The sequence below is a fragment of the Chrysemys picta genome, chromosome 12 (genome assembly GCF_011386835.1).
Source record: "Chrysemys picta bellii isolate R12L10 chromosome 12, ASM1138683v2, whole genome shotgun sequence".
Classification (NCBI taxonomy): domain Eukaryota; kingdom Metazoa; phylum Chordata; order Testudines; family Emydidae; genus Chrysemys; species Chrysemys picta.
This window is the reverse complement of record NC_088802.1, coordinates 23,667,634-23,683,753: the sequence shown is the minus strand read 5'-3', so window position 1 is coordinate 23,683,753 and position 16,120 is coordinate 23,667,634. Positions and strand designations below refer to the sequence as shown.

Genomic DNA, 16,120 nt, shown 5'->3' with positions numbered 1-16,120 from the left:
TCGAGGGTTGGGGGTGTTTTACTAACCTGTTGTGGAAGTGTGGAAGTGCTTGAGACTAAGTAAAGTTTAGCTTTAAGTGAAAGCACTCTTGTGTTGTCCTGCTTGTGCCAGCCAATATCGGTCAGACGGACGTGTCTCCCCTGATTTATTTCTTGACACCACCTCACACAGAGTAAAAGTTACCAAGAGCTTTGGGTTGAAAGAATCCCTGGTGGTCCCTTCTGACCTTAGTCTATGAGACTCTGAAAAAGATTTGGAGGTCATGGTGGATAATCAGCAGTGCGATGCTGTGGCCAATACTTTGACGTGTAAACAGAGGATTCCTGAGCAGGAGTGAGAGGTTATTTTACCTCTGCACTGCTCACTGGTGCAACCGCTGCTGGAATCCTGTGTTCAGTTCTGGTGCCCACAGTTCAGGAAAGATGTTGATAAACTGAAGAGGGTTCAGAGAAGAGTCATGAGAAGGATTAATGATTGGAAACTTTGCCTTATAGTGATAGACTCAGGGAGCTCAATCTATTTAGTTTAACAAAGAGAAGGTTAAGCAGGAACTTGGTCACGGTCTATAAGTACTTACATGGGGAACAGATACTTAATAATAGGCTCTTCAATCCAGCAGAGAAAGGTATAACATGATCCAATGGCTGGACATTGAAGCTAGACAAAACCTGACTGGAAATAAGGTGTACATTTTTAACAGGGAGGGTAATTAACCATTGGAACAATTTACCAAGGGTCATGATGAATTTTATATCATTTGACAATTTTAAAACCAAGACTGGATGTTTTTTTTTTCCCAAAAGGTCTGATGCAGGAATTATTTTCATGCAGTTCTCTAGCCTGTGTTATGCAGGAGGTTGGAGTAGATGATCACAATTGTCCCTTCTGGCCTTGCAATATATGACTTGCCAAAGGTCACACACGCAGTCTGTTGCAGAGGAGGGAAATTGAACTCAGGTCTTCCAAGCCCCCAGTAAGCACCCTAACCACCAACCATTCTTCCTGGCCATGTGGGCTATTACATTACATGTGTGTGATATTGTTATGTGACAAACACCAGCCCCACACATGCTCAAACAGGCATAAGAATTACTCAGATTCCTGAATGGTGTTTTAATAATGAATAGCTGTTTAACCTGACCAGAATCAAAAGGTACCAAAGTGAGTGTTGGGTGCAAGCACGTCCTGAACTCCCTGGCCCCTGCATACCTCAGAGCTGAATCTAGCCAGTGAGTTGATTCACCTCTAAATTAGAGTGTGGAGAACTGTGTCTTTCCCAGCTTGTACCTTCCTCTGAACAATCTGCTTCGGACCATGGCTGGAGACCAGACATACCATGTCTCTGATCCACGATGGCAAGTCCCGTGTTCCTCTTAAACTGCAAACTGCAGAGATACAAGTGAAACTATTTGGCCAAAATTCAGCCCTAGCACAAGTAAGGTGATCTCCTTTGGCTTCAGTGGGACTGCATCCACTTCTTCTATGGGTGCAGCAGCCCCCCATATTCCATGTAACTATGGAAAAACTTCTGCTAGAGTTCCAGTGTTTAGCCCAGATTACATTTAAACAACCCAGGGAACGGTCTGCTATTACGTAGTATACAGGGCATAAGCCAGAGGCTCATACAGCTAACACTCATGGATTTCATTGAGATAGTCATCCTAAATGTTCCCTTTCTGAATTCCAGTTTTGATAAGGGGCTGGTACTACACAGGGGTCACTGAGGGCAGGGTGTGAAGGGGACAGGGCTGCATAGGGATCACTGAAGCAGGGGGTGAGGAGTACGGGTCTGCAGAGGGGTCAGTGAAGGCAGGGCATGAAGGGGAGGGGGCTGTGCAAGGGTCACGGGGTCAGAATTAAGAAATGCTGTGACTATAGAAATGATATTTATACTGCATATAGAAATTATGAAGCTCATTTCTGTGTCTTTCATCTTGAAAGGTAAGGGCTGATTCTGCCATAAATAAAGGTGTGAGTTCAAAACAGTGGGTTTGCCCAGGGTTAATTAATATGGATGAATGATTCTGAATAGCAAATAAGTTTGAGAAAATAGTTGGCTGTGATGGACACATCATCCAGACACAGAGGCAATATTGATCTACATTAATGACTGCCAGAAAACTATTCCCATATCTCTAACAGTAAAACAATGATATTTAGGGAGATTTATAAAGAATACACGGTCACTTTCACCTTTCAAAGTCCAATATTAATATTTTTTCCTGCAGCACAATAAGTAAAATCATCTTTATTTCTCTCTTCTTCCTTTCATAACCCCTGTCCCTCTGTAGAGCACCTCCCAGGCAGGAAATGTCCAACCAAACCACGAGGTCTGAGTTCCTTCTCCTGGGATTCTCTGACGTTCGGGAGCTGCAGATTTTACACTTCACAGTGTTTTTAGTCATTTACCTGGCAGCCCTGATGGGGAATCTTCTCGTCGTCACAGTCATAACCCTCAACCGCCACCTTCACACCCCCATGTACTTCTTCCTGGGCAACTTATCCATCCTAGACCTCTGCTACATCTCAGTCACCGTCCCTAAATCAATGGCCAACTCCCTAACCAACACCAGACGGATCTCTTTCTCTGGATGTGTCACCCAAATCTTTTTGTTTGTGTGCTTTGCTGCTGCAGAGATGGCCTTCCTCACGGTGATGGCATATGACCGCTATGTAGCCATCTGCCTTCCTCTGCGTTACAGAGAAATCATGAACAGAAGTGCATGTGTCCAGATGGCAGCTGGTTGCTGGGTCAGCAGCACAATCTATTCATTGTTTCTTACTGTTGATACCTTCAGGCTGCACTTCTGTGAGTCCAGTGTGATCGGTCAGTTCTTCTGTGACATCCTACAGCTACTAAAGGTCTCCTGTACTAATATACATGATCATGAAATTTTGATTCTTATCTGTTGCTCAGTCTTTGGCTCCATGGTCATTATTTTCATATTTGTGTCCTACATTCACATTTTCTCCACTGTGCTGAGAATCCCCTCTGCACACGGCAGGTACAAAGCCCTCTCCACCTGCCTGCCCCACCTGATAGTGTTTTCTTTATTTATGAGCACCATCATGTTCACCTACATGAGGCCAAAATTAATGTCCTCACTGTATCTGGACTTGCTGGCTGCCATATTCTATTCCGTGATGCCACCACTATTGATTCCTATGATTTACAGCCTCAGAAACAAGGCAATAAAACATGCTTTGGGGGAAATGATAGGAAGGGCATTTGTCATGACGAAAAATTAATCCCTCCCCCCTTGGTCCTAGAGATGGTCCAGATAACACACATGATGGAATAAAGCCATTCCCATGTTTCACCATGACTGATTGATCATTTCATAGATTACAAGGCTGTAAGGGACTATTATGGTCATCTAATCTGACCTGTTGCATAACACAGGACAGAGAATTTACCCCAGTGATTCCTGCATCTACCCGATATTTTGTGGTTGAGGTAGAACATATATATATATATATATTTAGAAAGACATCTTTGTTAATCTTCTCTATCCTTACATGTGATTTAGGAGCTGTGTGTGTTGGTCTAAGAGAAGGGATCAGACAGTTCCAACACCTTCCCCCACAAACTAGATACAGTCACAAAACCAGTGGTTGCAAGCCATTAAAGCTGAATGGGTCCGACAACCCAGAGAATGGCACACACAAGATGGGGCATAGAGGGCCTGGCTGGATACTCCAGCCTTCCGATGCAGAAGGAAGATTTCACACCACTGAGCAATACCATATGTGGTCCAGACAAACATGGAGTGTGAGGGCTTTCAACCCACCCTCCCCCAGTTTTATCTGGAAGAGGGAGACAGAATCACAGTGATAATATGAGCCCAGGCTGGGTCTCAGAAGCTTCTTGGCTTCCTAAGAGCATGTGAGTTGGTTCATGTCTTCTCCTGTAGCTCAAGAGGGACCCATCACACTCAGCTTGCAAAGAACGGTACGTTTAGATGGGACTAAATGTAGTGTCATAGTTCCATAGAGCTTAAGGCTAGAAGGGACCATTAGATCATCTGGTCTCACCTCCTGTATGATACAGGACATAAAATTTAACTCGGTTACCCCTGTATTGAGCCCGATAACATGGGTAAAACTAAAGTATTTCAGTCCTCAGCAGACTGAGCTGTTGTGAGCCGGTGATGAAGTAGGAATTTCTGCAATATTTTTATGAAGCCTGTGTGTGCCTCAGTTTCCCCTATGTGCTGCATTGTTACCTGGGGGGGGGGGGCAAGAGTTGTCTCCTGGAAGAAGTCAGGGCTCTCACCTGGAATCTGAACAAGGAGAGATGGAGAGAGACAAAGAGCTTGAAAAAATGGGGTTCACTACAGCTTGGCTGGGCTCAGGGCCAACCAGAAGGGACTTGGACCATGTTTTAACTTTCAGTTCTCTGTGCTAACCTAAGGACTTCCTATGCTGCATTCCACACCCTACTTTGTTGACAATGCTGTTTGAGTGACACTGCAAATGCTGGGTGAGGTGCATTAATCCCTGAAGAGTGGACAAATCTCTACCAAGAGCCTATCTCAGCTGGACTCGCTGAACAAAGCTCAAGGTGCAAAGCAGGAGGGCTGAAGCCCCAGAGGTTCATTCAAGTAGGTGGTGAGGCTTAGCCTATGCAGGAACAGTGAGACCCCTTGGGGGTCTGGCACACTGGAGGGTTTCCTCCTAGAGACTGTTCCAAAGCTGGGGGCGCAGCACCGATCCTGTGTATCTGTGACATAGCCACAGGTGGAGAACAGGAGAGATTAAGGTGTCACCAATACCTGAGGCCTCTGCAATGGCAGGGAGTTGATTAGGTGTGACATGCCCAGATGATCCCTGCAGGTGACCCAGGCCCCATGCTGCAGAGGAAAGTGAAAATTCCCAAGGTCCCTGACAATCTGAGCTAGGGAGATTCCTTCCCCACCCCAAATCAGGTGATCAATAGGGCTTGAAGCATGTGAGCCAGACCCACCAGCCAAGCATCTAGAAAAAAAGGTTCTCTGGGCAACCTCAGAGCACTGGTCCACCCTGTCCAGTGCACCAGCTTCAGCTTCAGAATAACGTGTGTGTCTGTGTGTGTGTGTGTGTGTGTGTGTGTGTGTGCACGCACATGTGTGTGTGTGGGTGTTGGGAGGCGGGGGGATGGACAGAATCCATCAGACCAATAGTGTATTGGGGGGGAGAGTCCTACCTGACGCTTGTAGCCCTGAAGCCCTGAAGCATGAACTTTGAATAGATGTGCGTCGGCTGTTTGTTGTTTTGAAACCTATTGTTAAAGGTTTGTAACAATTGCTGACTAAAATACTTTGTTTTAAGATGGGTGTTGGTCAATTTCACTGGTCACAGGTTCCTGGAGTGGAAACACAAATGCCTGAAACCCAGTTGGACCTGCAGGGTGATAAGCAATTGGTATGCAGGACAGAGTATCTAGATCCCAGTCTGAGAGTGGAAGGAGCGTGAGATTCCGCCTTGAGGCAGATGAGGGCAAGAGTCTCAACACCTGAGGTGGGTATTTTCAGAGAGACCAAAAAGCAGGCAGAGGTGTCTCTAGCCCATAACCAGCTCTACCCTTGGCACAGCCATATGACAGCATCACCTACCAGGAAACTACTGCAGGTCCTAACAACAAGGGTCCCAGGGAACAATTTCAAGTAATGAAAGATGAGAAATGGCTTAATACCCCTTGACTTCAAAGAGAGGAGTTTGGGCATCTGAGTGATTGCTCTAGGCACTGCTCAGCTAGGAAATATCTGGAAAGAAAAGGCCCTTCTCATTATGTGGGCTTAGGATGTGGAAGGTTTGATGCCCCAGATTTCTCTCCTCAGGACTGCTTGTAACAGGAAAATGCACAGAGTGAAGCACTATGGGAGAAGTGAATGGGGCCAATTTCATCCAGTGGGTCTGCAGCAGACCCAGGAATTAAACCTAGAACTCACAACACACATGGTCTGGCCAGCATGTCTTCTAACAAATCAGAGAAGCCCAAGTGATTGCAACGGACACAGGGACTTTCACTAGGGCATTTTGGGCTCTACCATCTGAGCCCAGCAAATATACCCCTGGGAAGGAGCTGGGTCCTTAATAATAGCAACACAGGGAAAAGGGGGCCTAGCATAAACTTTCAGAAGTTATTAGTGACTTGGGGTGACACAAACTGGGCACCCCCCAGAAAAAGAGACACCGTGAAATGAGCCTGATTTTCAGAGGCCAGGTTCTCAGCAGTTTCTATGGGTCAGGAGCCATTAAAGATGTCTCATCCTGGACACCCACAATTTCCAGTCACTTTTGAAAACTGAGACCAAATTGCTAATAAGAGCCCCTGGCCTACTCACTGAGCTTTGGGTGGGCTGCTGAAATGAACTGAACGTCCCAGTCAGTTCCTTGTGGGCAGAAGGATATATCATGCAAACTGGCCCATTGTCTGCAGCACACTGGTAGGTCTCTTAAGAGAGATCAAGGATTTAATGTGAGATGCAGAACAGATTTCTCGGGGCCCCTCTAGGAAATGGCTGAAGCTCTTTGCACAGAGTGGGATGAGGTAGGGTGAAGCCACTGCCAGAGCTTTACATTTTTTTTACTTAAATATATAAACATTCACTTTCTGGGATGACTGAAACTTTCAGGGCGAGGGAAAGACAAGCAGATGCAGAGCACCTGGTAGGCATCCCAAGGCTCTAAAAATGTAGGTCAAGATTAGGACCAAGGCTAAATCCGTTTTATCATTTTACATTCTTCAGCGCATTATTTCAGTTACGGTTCCACAGGGCACGGCAGAGTCAATTATATTTTCTTCCATAGGCCCATGGCGGCCAAATGCTTTCTGGTGTAACCCTGCAGAAGTAAACGGACTCACAGCAGGGATGTGTCCAGCCCATTCTATTGAGTTATTTCTTCCTGAATCCACTCCAGTTCCCCATTGGGGATAACCAGAGCAGTTTGCTCCCCGTAGTTGGCTCTCAGGGAACCCCCACAGGTTGTTAGTTTTAGTTGCTATTGTTACCTGCATTCCTGAGCTGTTGGGATGGTCCTTGTACACTATGCAGAAGCTGAACATGGGGGCAAGGTGCTTCAGGGTGTCCAGAGAAAGTGTGACAGTTCTTGACTTTAACCCCGCACTGGCCATTGGAAAGCAAATGAGGTCTCATTTCACACCACAGTCACCTGTGGCTATCACAGAAAGCTCATTGTAGACAGGGAGTGGCTGGCTTGGGGCACAGGGAATGAGGTAGGTCCCTTAATCGTTAGGAACCTTCTTCAGAGCAGTCCAATAGAGTAGTGTCCAGAAGCTGCCTACTTTCCGACCCCTGTGAAAAGGGTGGGTGACGTTTCTCAAGATCCTGTGCAAAAAAGCAGAGCACCTACCCCCAGCCAATCCATATGAGCTAATTGGCTCCTTCGGGAGACTCAGCAAAGACCCAGGATCAGCCCTGACTCAGAGAGACCGTCTCACAGCACGAGAGGGGAACTCAGTTCCCAGCTCCCATTAAGTCATTGACCTCTTTGTGGAAATTGCACCAACCAGCAGAGGGCACAATCATGGCAAACATGGCAAGGGCGAGGTTTCTAGAGATGGACCAGAGCCAGAACCACAACACAAGCCCTTCTTACCCAAATGGCTCAGGTTGGGCTCATTTCTGGATATTTCAGTCAATAATTGCATCTTCATTCTGCTGAACTATTCCCAGTTTTTTTAAAGAAGAAAGTGATGAGTTATGCTCCCATTGGAAGCATTGGTTGCGGGGGGGGGGGGGATTAGAGGGGGCGGCTCATCATATTAAAAATTCAAAAAAGATTGGCAGAAGGGAAATCCCCTATTCTGGCCAGCTCTTGTCAAGAAAGATTATTTTCACCCTCCTTCTTTGTGTGTTTTGACAATAAATTTTTTGAGAAGTGAGGCCTGATCAAGCTCTTCTAAGCTCCAGAAGAAGTTCAGAGCATCATGGAAAGCCACCAGTCCCGTTCCTCTCTGCATTGTCACAGTAGCATTTAGATGTGGGACAGGGTTCCAAAGAGGAACGGGAGAGCTTGTGTCCAAATGGCAGCCAGTGCCTGGGTCAGTGGGATTCTCTGCACACTGGGAACACGTTTGCAATATCCTTTTCCAGAGGCATGGTGGTGGATCAGTTCTTCTGTGAAATCCCCCAGCTACTCAAGCTCACCTGCTCTGACACATATCTTGGTGAACTTGGGGTTATTCCATTTGATGTGTGGTTAGCCCTAAGTTGTCTTGTCTTTATAACTGTGTCAGATCTTGACCATAATGCTGAGAATCCCCTCTGAGCAAAGGCCAGCATAAAGCCTTTTCCTCCTGCCTTCCTCACCTCATCATGGTCACCTTGTTTCTTCTCACTGCCACCTTTGCCTACATGAAACCCACCTCCAGCTCTCCCTCAGGACTGGATCTCATGGCAGTTGTTCTCTGTTCTATTCTGTTGTGCTTCCCATGACGAATCCAATCATCTATAGCAAGAGGAATAAGGAGCTCAAAGCTGCTTGGAGAAAGCTGACGGCATAGATATTACACACCAAGAATAAAATGTCCAGCTTTCTCCCATGACCACAGTTTCATTTTGTGTTTTTTTTATAAATATAATCAATTTATGGCAAAATTGTTTCTATGAGAACATAGTGTGCAATCTGTTTATAGAGTAGTGAAACTCCAGACTTACTCCACTGAACTCCATTGAGTTACTGCGGTGTAAATAAAATAATCTATCTACTGAAACTAGTTAAAATGGGAAACTGAATCACAAGTCCACCTAATTTTGGTGTAATCAATTTTCACCTTTATTTATAAATTTTCAGACCAAATTATTTTCTCTTTTATCTTCTCAGCCTATATATTTATGTCAGACAATAAACAGATAAGATGGAACAGGTAGGTGCCCAAGTTATCAATTCCTATTAAAAGTTTTAAATTAAAAGGTAATGACTTGCTTATTTAACTCTTTCATTTACCAGTCTGTTTTCTAAAATGCATTGCCTTAATAACTTTAAGCTCTTAATGCCTTATCTTTTAAAGTTATAAATACAATTCTGGCACCATTCATCTTTAATTGTAAGCTTGTCATGTATGTTGTCCTGTGTTGTCGCATGTGTCACATGACTACTTTTTTGTTTTGTTTTTATTTTGTTGCAACAAAAGCCAATTTTATACTTTTTTTAATATAAGTAGTACCACACTATTTTAATATTATGTTGGGTTATAACCATCATAATACCAATTAATTAATTTTTTTTGCAAAGTTCAAAAAGGCCTCAGTTATAAATATATGTACATATATTTCTGCCTCAATGACTAATGCAATTGCAAAAAAAAAAAAGGATTATCATTTATTAATCACAGGGTTTTTTTATTCAAAATAAAAACTGTAAGGGAAAAACCTCCACATTAATGCAAACGGATATGAGAGTCTTTGCTTGCTTGATTGTCTGATTGGTGGGTCTTGCTCACATGCTTAGGGTCTAACTGGTCATCAGATTCAAGATGGGAAGAAATTTCCCCCCAGGTCAGAGTGGTGGGTATGCTGGGGATTTTTCACCTTCCTCTGTAGCATGGGGCACAGATCACCTGCTGGGATCATCTGGGCACATCTCACCTAATCAATTCCCTGCCACTCCAGAGGCCTCAAGATTGGTGGCATCTCGGGCTCTGCTGTTCTCTGCCAATGGCTCATAACAGTGTAGTCTCCTGAGGACTGAAATCCTGAGTTTTACTAAAGTCATTGGGCTCAATATAGGGGTATCTGGGTGACGTTTAATGGCCTGTGATATACAGGTAGTTGGACTGTAAGATGTCATGGTGCCTGTTCTGGCCCTAAATGCTGCAAAACTATGAACACTATGAAGCATTCCTTTAAATTGTCCGCAAAAACCTTTATTAGAAAATATATCTATTTGACTTGCAAAGCCAAGGACTCAAAAGTTGAAAAATGCCTGATTTGTTTTTGCCTGCATCCATACTGTGCACTGAGTGAGGCAAGGCTCCTGGTGAATCATCCTTCCAATGACTAAGTATTCATGTAGTGGAACAGACTCAACAGCTTTAACGGTCAGGATTAGAGTGACCAAGAGAATGACTCTGATTCCCCTCTTCATAATATCTCATGAGGTGAATGTCAAGGGAGCATAGAACTTGCCACTTCTATTGACCCCAGGAGTGGTGTGTGCACCTCACTGCTGACAATCAAAGCACTAGTCAGATTCGTTGTCACACTAGTGTCCATTGGCATAGCTCTTTTATAGTCAATGGAGCTGCATGAATTTACACCATCTGAGGATCTGGGCCGAGATGTTGCTTAATCAAATGCATTAAAAAAATAGAACAAATTAGAGCCCAAGCCCAACAGACCTAGCAAAAAAGGTCCCCCAGTTCTGTCAGACAATAGACTAAAAATTTTCCCATGAAACTAAAATACTAAAACAATAGTGTATGTTCTGTGCACACATTTACTGCAATCTGTACTTGGCTGGCAACAGCACTGCACAATAAATATGGTACTAGAACAGGTGGTCTGTGTTCTGGTCCCATTGACCTTGAGTATGTACCTTCAGGGTCTAAGGCAGGTTTGTACATACTTTGTGCACCTAACTCCCTTAGACTCCCTTCAACATGCCAGCCGAAAATGAGAACAAGAACAACCAGGCAACAGTGGCTAGAGAGGTGATCAAGACACTAGGTTAGCTAAAGTCTCTGTGTCTCAGTTTCTCCAGGCATAACATGGGGCTTAATCACTGAGAGTGGATAAATAACTCACAATGAATTCTTAATTAGGGCCTGGCTCACATTTTTTTTCTCCATGCAAGTACTGTGAACCTTCTCTTTGTTAAGCTAAGTGTTGATATACTGTTTGTTTGTTTTGTTTTGTTTTGTGGAAAATTGGGTTTTCAGCTAAACAAATTTTTTCTCAGAATCTTTTCTTGAAAAAAATTATTATTATTGGAAAACTGAACACAAACAAAAAATTGGTTTTCAGCTTAAAATTTGCATTTTTCAGCTGAATTTTTCACTGCCAAAAAGTGAAAAATAAATACATAAATAAAAGTTATATTTTGGGGTTCTGGTGAAAATTCAAAGTTTTGCAGAGGAGAATAATAATTTTGACCAGCCATAGATATTAATTAATTAAGTTGATACTAAAAGTCTAAAAGAGTTCAAATTGTAATTTCACATTTATGTTCTTAAATATCCCCTGAATATTAGTCCTCAAAAATATATTTAATTGAAATAGCAAATTTACTGTGCTGGTCTGTGGAGTTTGTCTCAACTTGTGACTCATTTGATTCTCAACCATCAGGATTGTTTAGTGGTCTATCTACCTGTCATGCACCCATCATTGTATTAACCCACAGTCATTTCTATGAGTTCAATGCAGTTATGCTGATTTACACGGGCTGGGATCTGGCCCACTCTCTCCAACGGAGCTGTGTCAATTTACACCAGCTGGGGAATCTGTCCCATTACCCAGTTTTAATTCCATATTCTGTGCCTGTGAATCTGCACTGAAGAGAAGTCAGAAGTTCCTAACCTATCTGCACTTTTTTAGTTCTTTGCCTTTGGGATTAATTAGAAGTGTAACTTTTAATGGTTTCAGAGTGATTTATTTCCACTGGGGACAGAACTTTGGAGAAATTCACTGTAGCTAAGATTTTCTGTATCTGATCTTCTTCTGGGGATGAATGGCCCAACTTTCTTTCTTTCTTTCTTTCTTTCTTTCTTTCTTTCTTTCTTTCTTTCTTTCTCAATAATTGCATTTTTTTCTTATCTCAGACAATGGCTCATCAAGCGGCAGGTACAATGCTGCATGACATTTTAAAAATGGTTAATTCACACGGGTTGTAGGTATGTCAGAGAGACTAAAAGGATTTGAAGGGCCAGATCCCCATCTGGTGTATATTACCCATAATTTTACTGAAGTCAATGGGGCTTGATCCCCAGTTGGTGTAAATTGGCATAGTGCTAAAGAGTTATGCCATTTTTCATGAGCTGTGTATCTGTGCATTGATGCTTAATTTTGTGTTTGTTCTGTAGCTGAGATTCTCATTGCTTAACATCACCCTCCCAGACTCTCTACTGATTCAAGCTGGAGTCATTGTGTTGGTTACACTCAGGGCAGACCTCTGCTTTCAGAGCTATTGGCTCTGAGTCTTTGCAGACTCAGACGGGCATTGTTGCATTGGTTCACTCAGGGCAACTCCCTCCTCTCAGAGTGATTGGCTCAGGTTCTCTGCAGACTCAGGTGGACATTGCTTTGTTGGTTACGCTTTGTCTATTTTCTTAGGTTTGGATAATACTTTCAAGCTTTTCTTGCCAACCACTAGGACTAGAAAATTACTATTGCTTAGAAAATAAAAGTTGAGATTCTGCTGCAATGTCATGACTCCTAGAGCTGGGCCCTGGAGATTGGCCTATAGTGTTTAAACCTTCCAAATGTTTTCCTAATATAACCTTTCCATACCCACAATTGTTGTAGCTTATGCCAACATATTATGTGAACATGAATGGGCAAGGGACATGGTCTCCATAACTGTGCCTGGGTGTTGAGGCAGTTGGTGTGATCATGAATGAGAGGGAAAGTGTTCACAAGATAATCTCTCTATTGACGTGGCCCGTGAGCTGAAAAAAAAATTGTGATGCACACTTCCCAAAGTCTTCAGCTGGTATTTTCAAAGGGTCCTCATTTTCAATGCTGCCCAGCTACTGTGAACTGTCAGATATCCAGTGAATGGAATAACCTTTAACTTATACCCCGCTGGGAGAAAATTGATCTGTGTAAACTAGAGGTAAGAGGGTCCCTATCTCAGCTGAGGTGGGAGCAGCCCTACATTATCAACCCCCCAAACTCCTGCTTTTGAAAATCCTACAAGACACCTACATACCTTTAAAAATCTGGCCCTTTGGTGTCCTAAAATCACCGGCATTCACAAAGCCTGAGTTAGGGGCCCAGAAGTCCTCAGAGCCCTGGCTCGAGACGGGTTCTCAGTGTTCCCAGGCTCTCTGCTTCTGAGTCACAGCTAGAGATGGGGATTCCAGGGCTTTCAGTCTCCCGGCTCTGTGGTAGGGAGGCTGAAAGCCCTGGCATGGCAGGGCTGCCCTGGAGCCATGGACCCTGAGAGACTGGGCTTCCCAGCTTGGCAGGTAGGTAGGGCTCAGTGGCCAACCTGCTTTTGCTTCACTGAAAATTCATGGAACTCAAAAGTTCCTGAGTTCTATGACTCTTTGAGTTCTATGAATCCGCATTTTTGGACAAAACTCAGTTTCATTGGAAAATTTCCATCCAGCTCAACATGTTAACTACCTGTTATTGTCTCTGCCAGAAGCTAAAATTAAAAAAAAAAATCCGAGAAAGAAACAAGAACCAAACAACTGCACTGATACCACAATCATATTTTTTACCCTGAAGGGAAGAACAAAATGTCTCTGGTTCCTCAGTGTCTACTAGGGGCTTTGATATGGCTACTGATTTTATGTGGATGGTGCTCAGATAGCATGGTAATGGGTGTCAGTGTGGAATCCTTAGATAGATAGATAGATAGATAGATAGATAGATAGATAGATAGATAGATAGATAGATAGAACTCTGCAAGTCCTTCTTACATGTGATTATAGTTGGCACCTGACATCGGGTAGGACTCTGCACTTAAATAGGTCCCCTGTCTCTTTGTCATATACTAAAATTAAGACTTCCAGACCCACCAGTCATGCTTAAACCCCCCTCCCCCCATCACTTGCAGACTCCCTATACAACAAAAAACTTGTTCCATACAACAGGACCTGTAGGTGAAATGCAACAAAAATCGAAGGCCCCAGACTTCAGTCTTGATTTCTCTGAGTGACAGTCCTTCAGCAAAGTAACATCCACCTTTCTCAGGTAGGGGAGCTGCAATGAACAAAGAGTGATAGACTGCTATTGAGCAAGCCTAGGCTTCTGCATTCACCATGTCAATATCTACCCAGATAATAAAACACAGAGTTCATGATCTGATGCTGTCATATCCCACTCTGTCACACCAACATACAGAAACCCAAAAGCCATCATACCCCAAGCAAAGTTTTACCCCCAAAAAGGAGAAGAACCAGAGAATCTATGAAGTCCACTGGGTACTTTCTAATGGCTACTGATTTTATGTGCAAGGTACTCAGATAACATGGTGAGGGGCGGCAGTATAAAAGCATGAGATAGATTTTCATCTTACTTATACCGGTATTAACCTAGAATAACTCCACTGACTTGGTGGAGTTAGTGTGGATTTACCACTATAAATACAGCATTTTGCATCGAAAAATCACACACCATATTCTTATGGAGACAATAATGTCATCAGTTGATTGTATTTGTAAAAAAACACAGATAAAACCATGTTCATAAGAGAAATGCAGACATTTTATTCTTGATCAAACCTCCACCCAGTCAGTTTCCTCAGAGAAGCTTTGATTTCCTTGTTCCTTATGCTGTAAATGATCGGATTCATCACTGGCGGCAGCACGGAATAGAGAACAGCTACCACGAGATCCAGACCTGATGGAGAGCTGGAGATGGGTTTCATGTAGGCAAAGGCAGCAGTGGAAAGAAACATGGAAATTACAATGAAGTGAGGAAGGCAGGTGGAGATGGCTTTATGTCGGCCCTGTTTAGAGGGGATTCTCAACACCGTGATCAAGATCTGAACATATGTCACAATTATAAAAGCAAAACAACTTAGGGTTAAACACGCACCAAATACAATAACCCCAACTTCATTGAGGTATGAGTTAGAGCAGGCGAGCTTGAGTAGCTGGGGAATTTCACAGAAGAACTGATCCACCATGTTGCCTCCACAGAAGGTTATTGCAAAGGTGTTCCCGGTGTGCAATGAAGAATAGAGAATTACACTGATCCAGGCACTGGCTGCCATTTGGACACAAGCTCTCCTGTTCATTATAGTCTCATAGTGCAGTGGTTTGCAGATGGCGACGTATCGATCGTACGCCATGATGGTGAGTAAGATGAAGTCGGCTTCAGCAAAGAAGACGAGGAAAAAGACTTGGGTGACACATCCAGAATAGGAAATGGACCTGGTGTTCATAAGGGAATTGGCCATAGATTTGGGGATGGTGACAGAAATGGTACCGAGGTCTAGGATAGACAAACTCATCAGGAAGAAGTACATTGGGGTGTGAAGGTAGTGATCAAGAGCTATGGCTATGATGATGAGAAGATTCCCTGTCAGGGTTGCCAGGTAAAGCACTAGAAAACCCATGAAGTGCAAAATCTGCAGCTCTCGAACATCAGAGAATCCCAGGAGAAGGAACTCAGTTATGTTAGTTTGGTTGGACATTTTCTTTCTTAGTTCATCGTGCAATGGCTGTGGAGAGAAGGACAAGAGCAATGATCAGGGTTATAGAGAGAGAGGGAATGACTCTGATTCCCCTCTCCATAATATCTCATGATGTCAATGCCAAAGGTGCACAGCACTTGTCACTTCCATTGACTGGAGTAGTGAGGGCTCCTCACCGCTCACAACCAGAGCACTACCCTGGTGCGTTATCACAGGAGTGTAAATTGGTGTCGCCCCCTTAAAGTTACTGGAGCTGGGTCAGTTTACACCATCTGAGGATCTGGCCCAAGATGTGGCTTGATCAAATGCAGTATGAAAGATGGAACAAAGTACAACCCAAATCCAATAATTTTAGCCAAAATTATGCCCCTATTGCTACAGACAGCAGGCTCACAACTTGCCCAACTAAACTAAAATACTAAAATGCCAGCATAGTCTGATTCCCACTTAACTGAGAAATACAGCATAGAATCACCCAGCTTCCCACATGGCAGCTTTTCTGTGATGATTCCACCCCTACATCCCACATACAGCCTGATGCCTACTTACGCGTTGATTTATGCACCAGATCCAAGCTGCACTCCCATTGCTGGGTGATAATGGGCTAGTACCATCACTCAGTTACTGTTAGGTTGTATGGTTTCCCTCTGTGACTTTATCTCTGTGCTGTCTGAGTCAGTGAATGTCAGGAGACTTCGGTTCTAGTCTTGCCTCTGTCACTGCTGCCTCTCTTTCCTCCACCTCTCTTTGTCTGTCTTGTGTACTTTGAATGCGAACTCTTTTGGGGATGGATTGTGTCTTACTATGT

At 43.7% G+C, this 16,120-nt stretch overlaps 2 protein-coding genes across 2 annotated transcripts in view; both read right to left on the bottom strand.

The window, feature by feature from the left end:
* The window catches only part of LOC135974464 (maestro heat-like repeat-containing protein family member 1), a 936,803-nt gene that overhangs the window by 863,845 nt on the left and 56,838 nt on the right, over positions 1–16,120 (bottom strand). The window lies entirely within an intron of this gene.
* On the bottom strand, positions 14,380–15,312 carry LOC135974665 (olfactory receptor 14A16-like). Its single transcript, XM_065563079.1, has one exon. It carries the CDS (start codon positions 15,310–15,312, stop codon positions 14,380–14,382), a length of 933 nt encoding a protein of 310 aa, XP_065419151.1.

Excerpts from the sequence above, each read along its gene's own strand:
- LOC135974665 (XM_065563079.1), bottom strand. The coding sequence starts at position 15,312 with ATGTCCAACCAAACTAACATAACTGAGTTCCTTCTCCTGGGATTCTCT.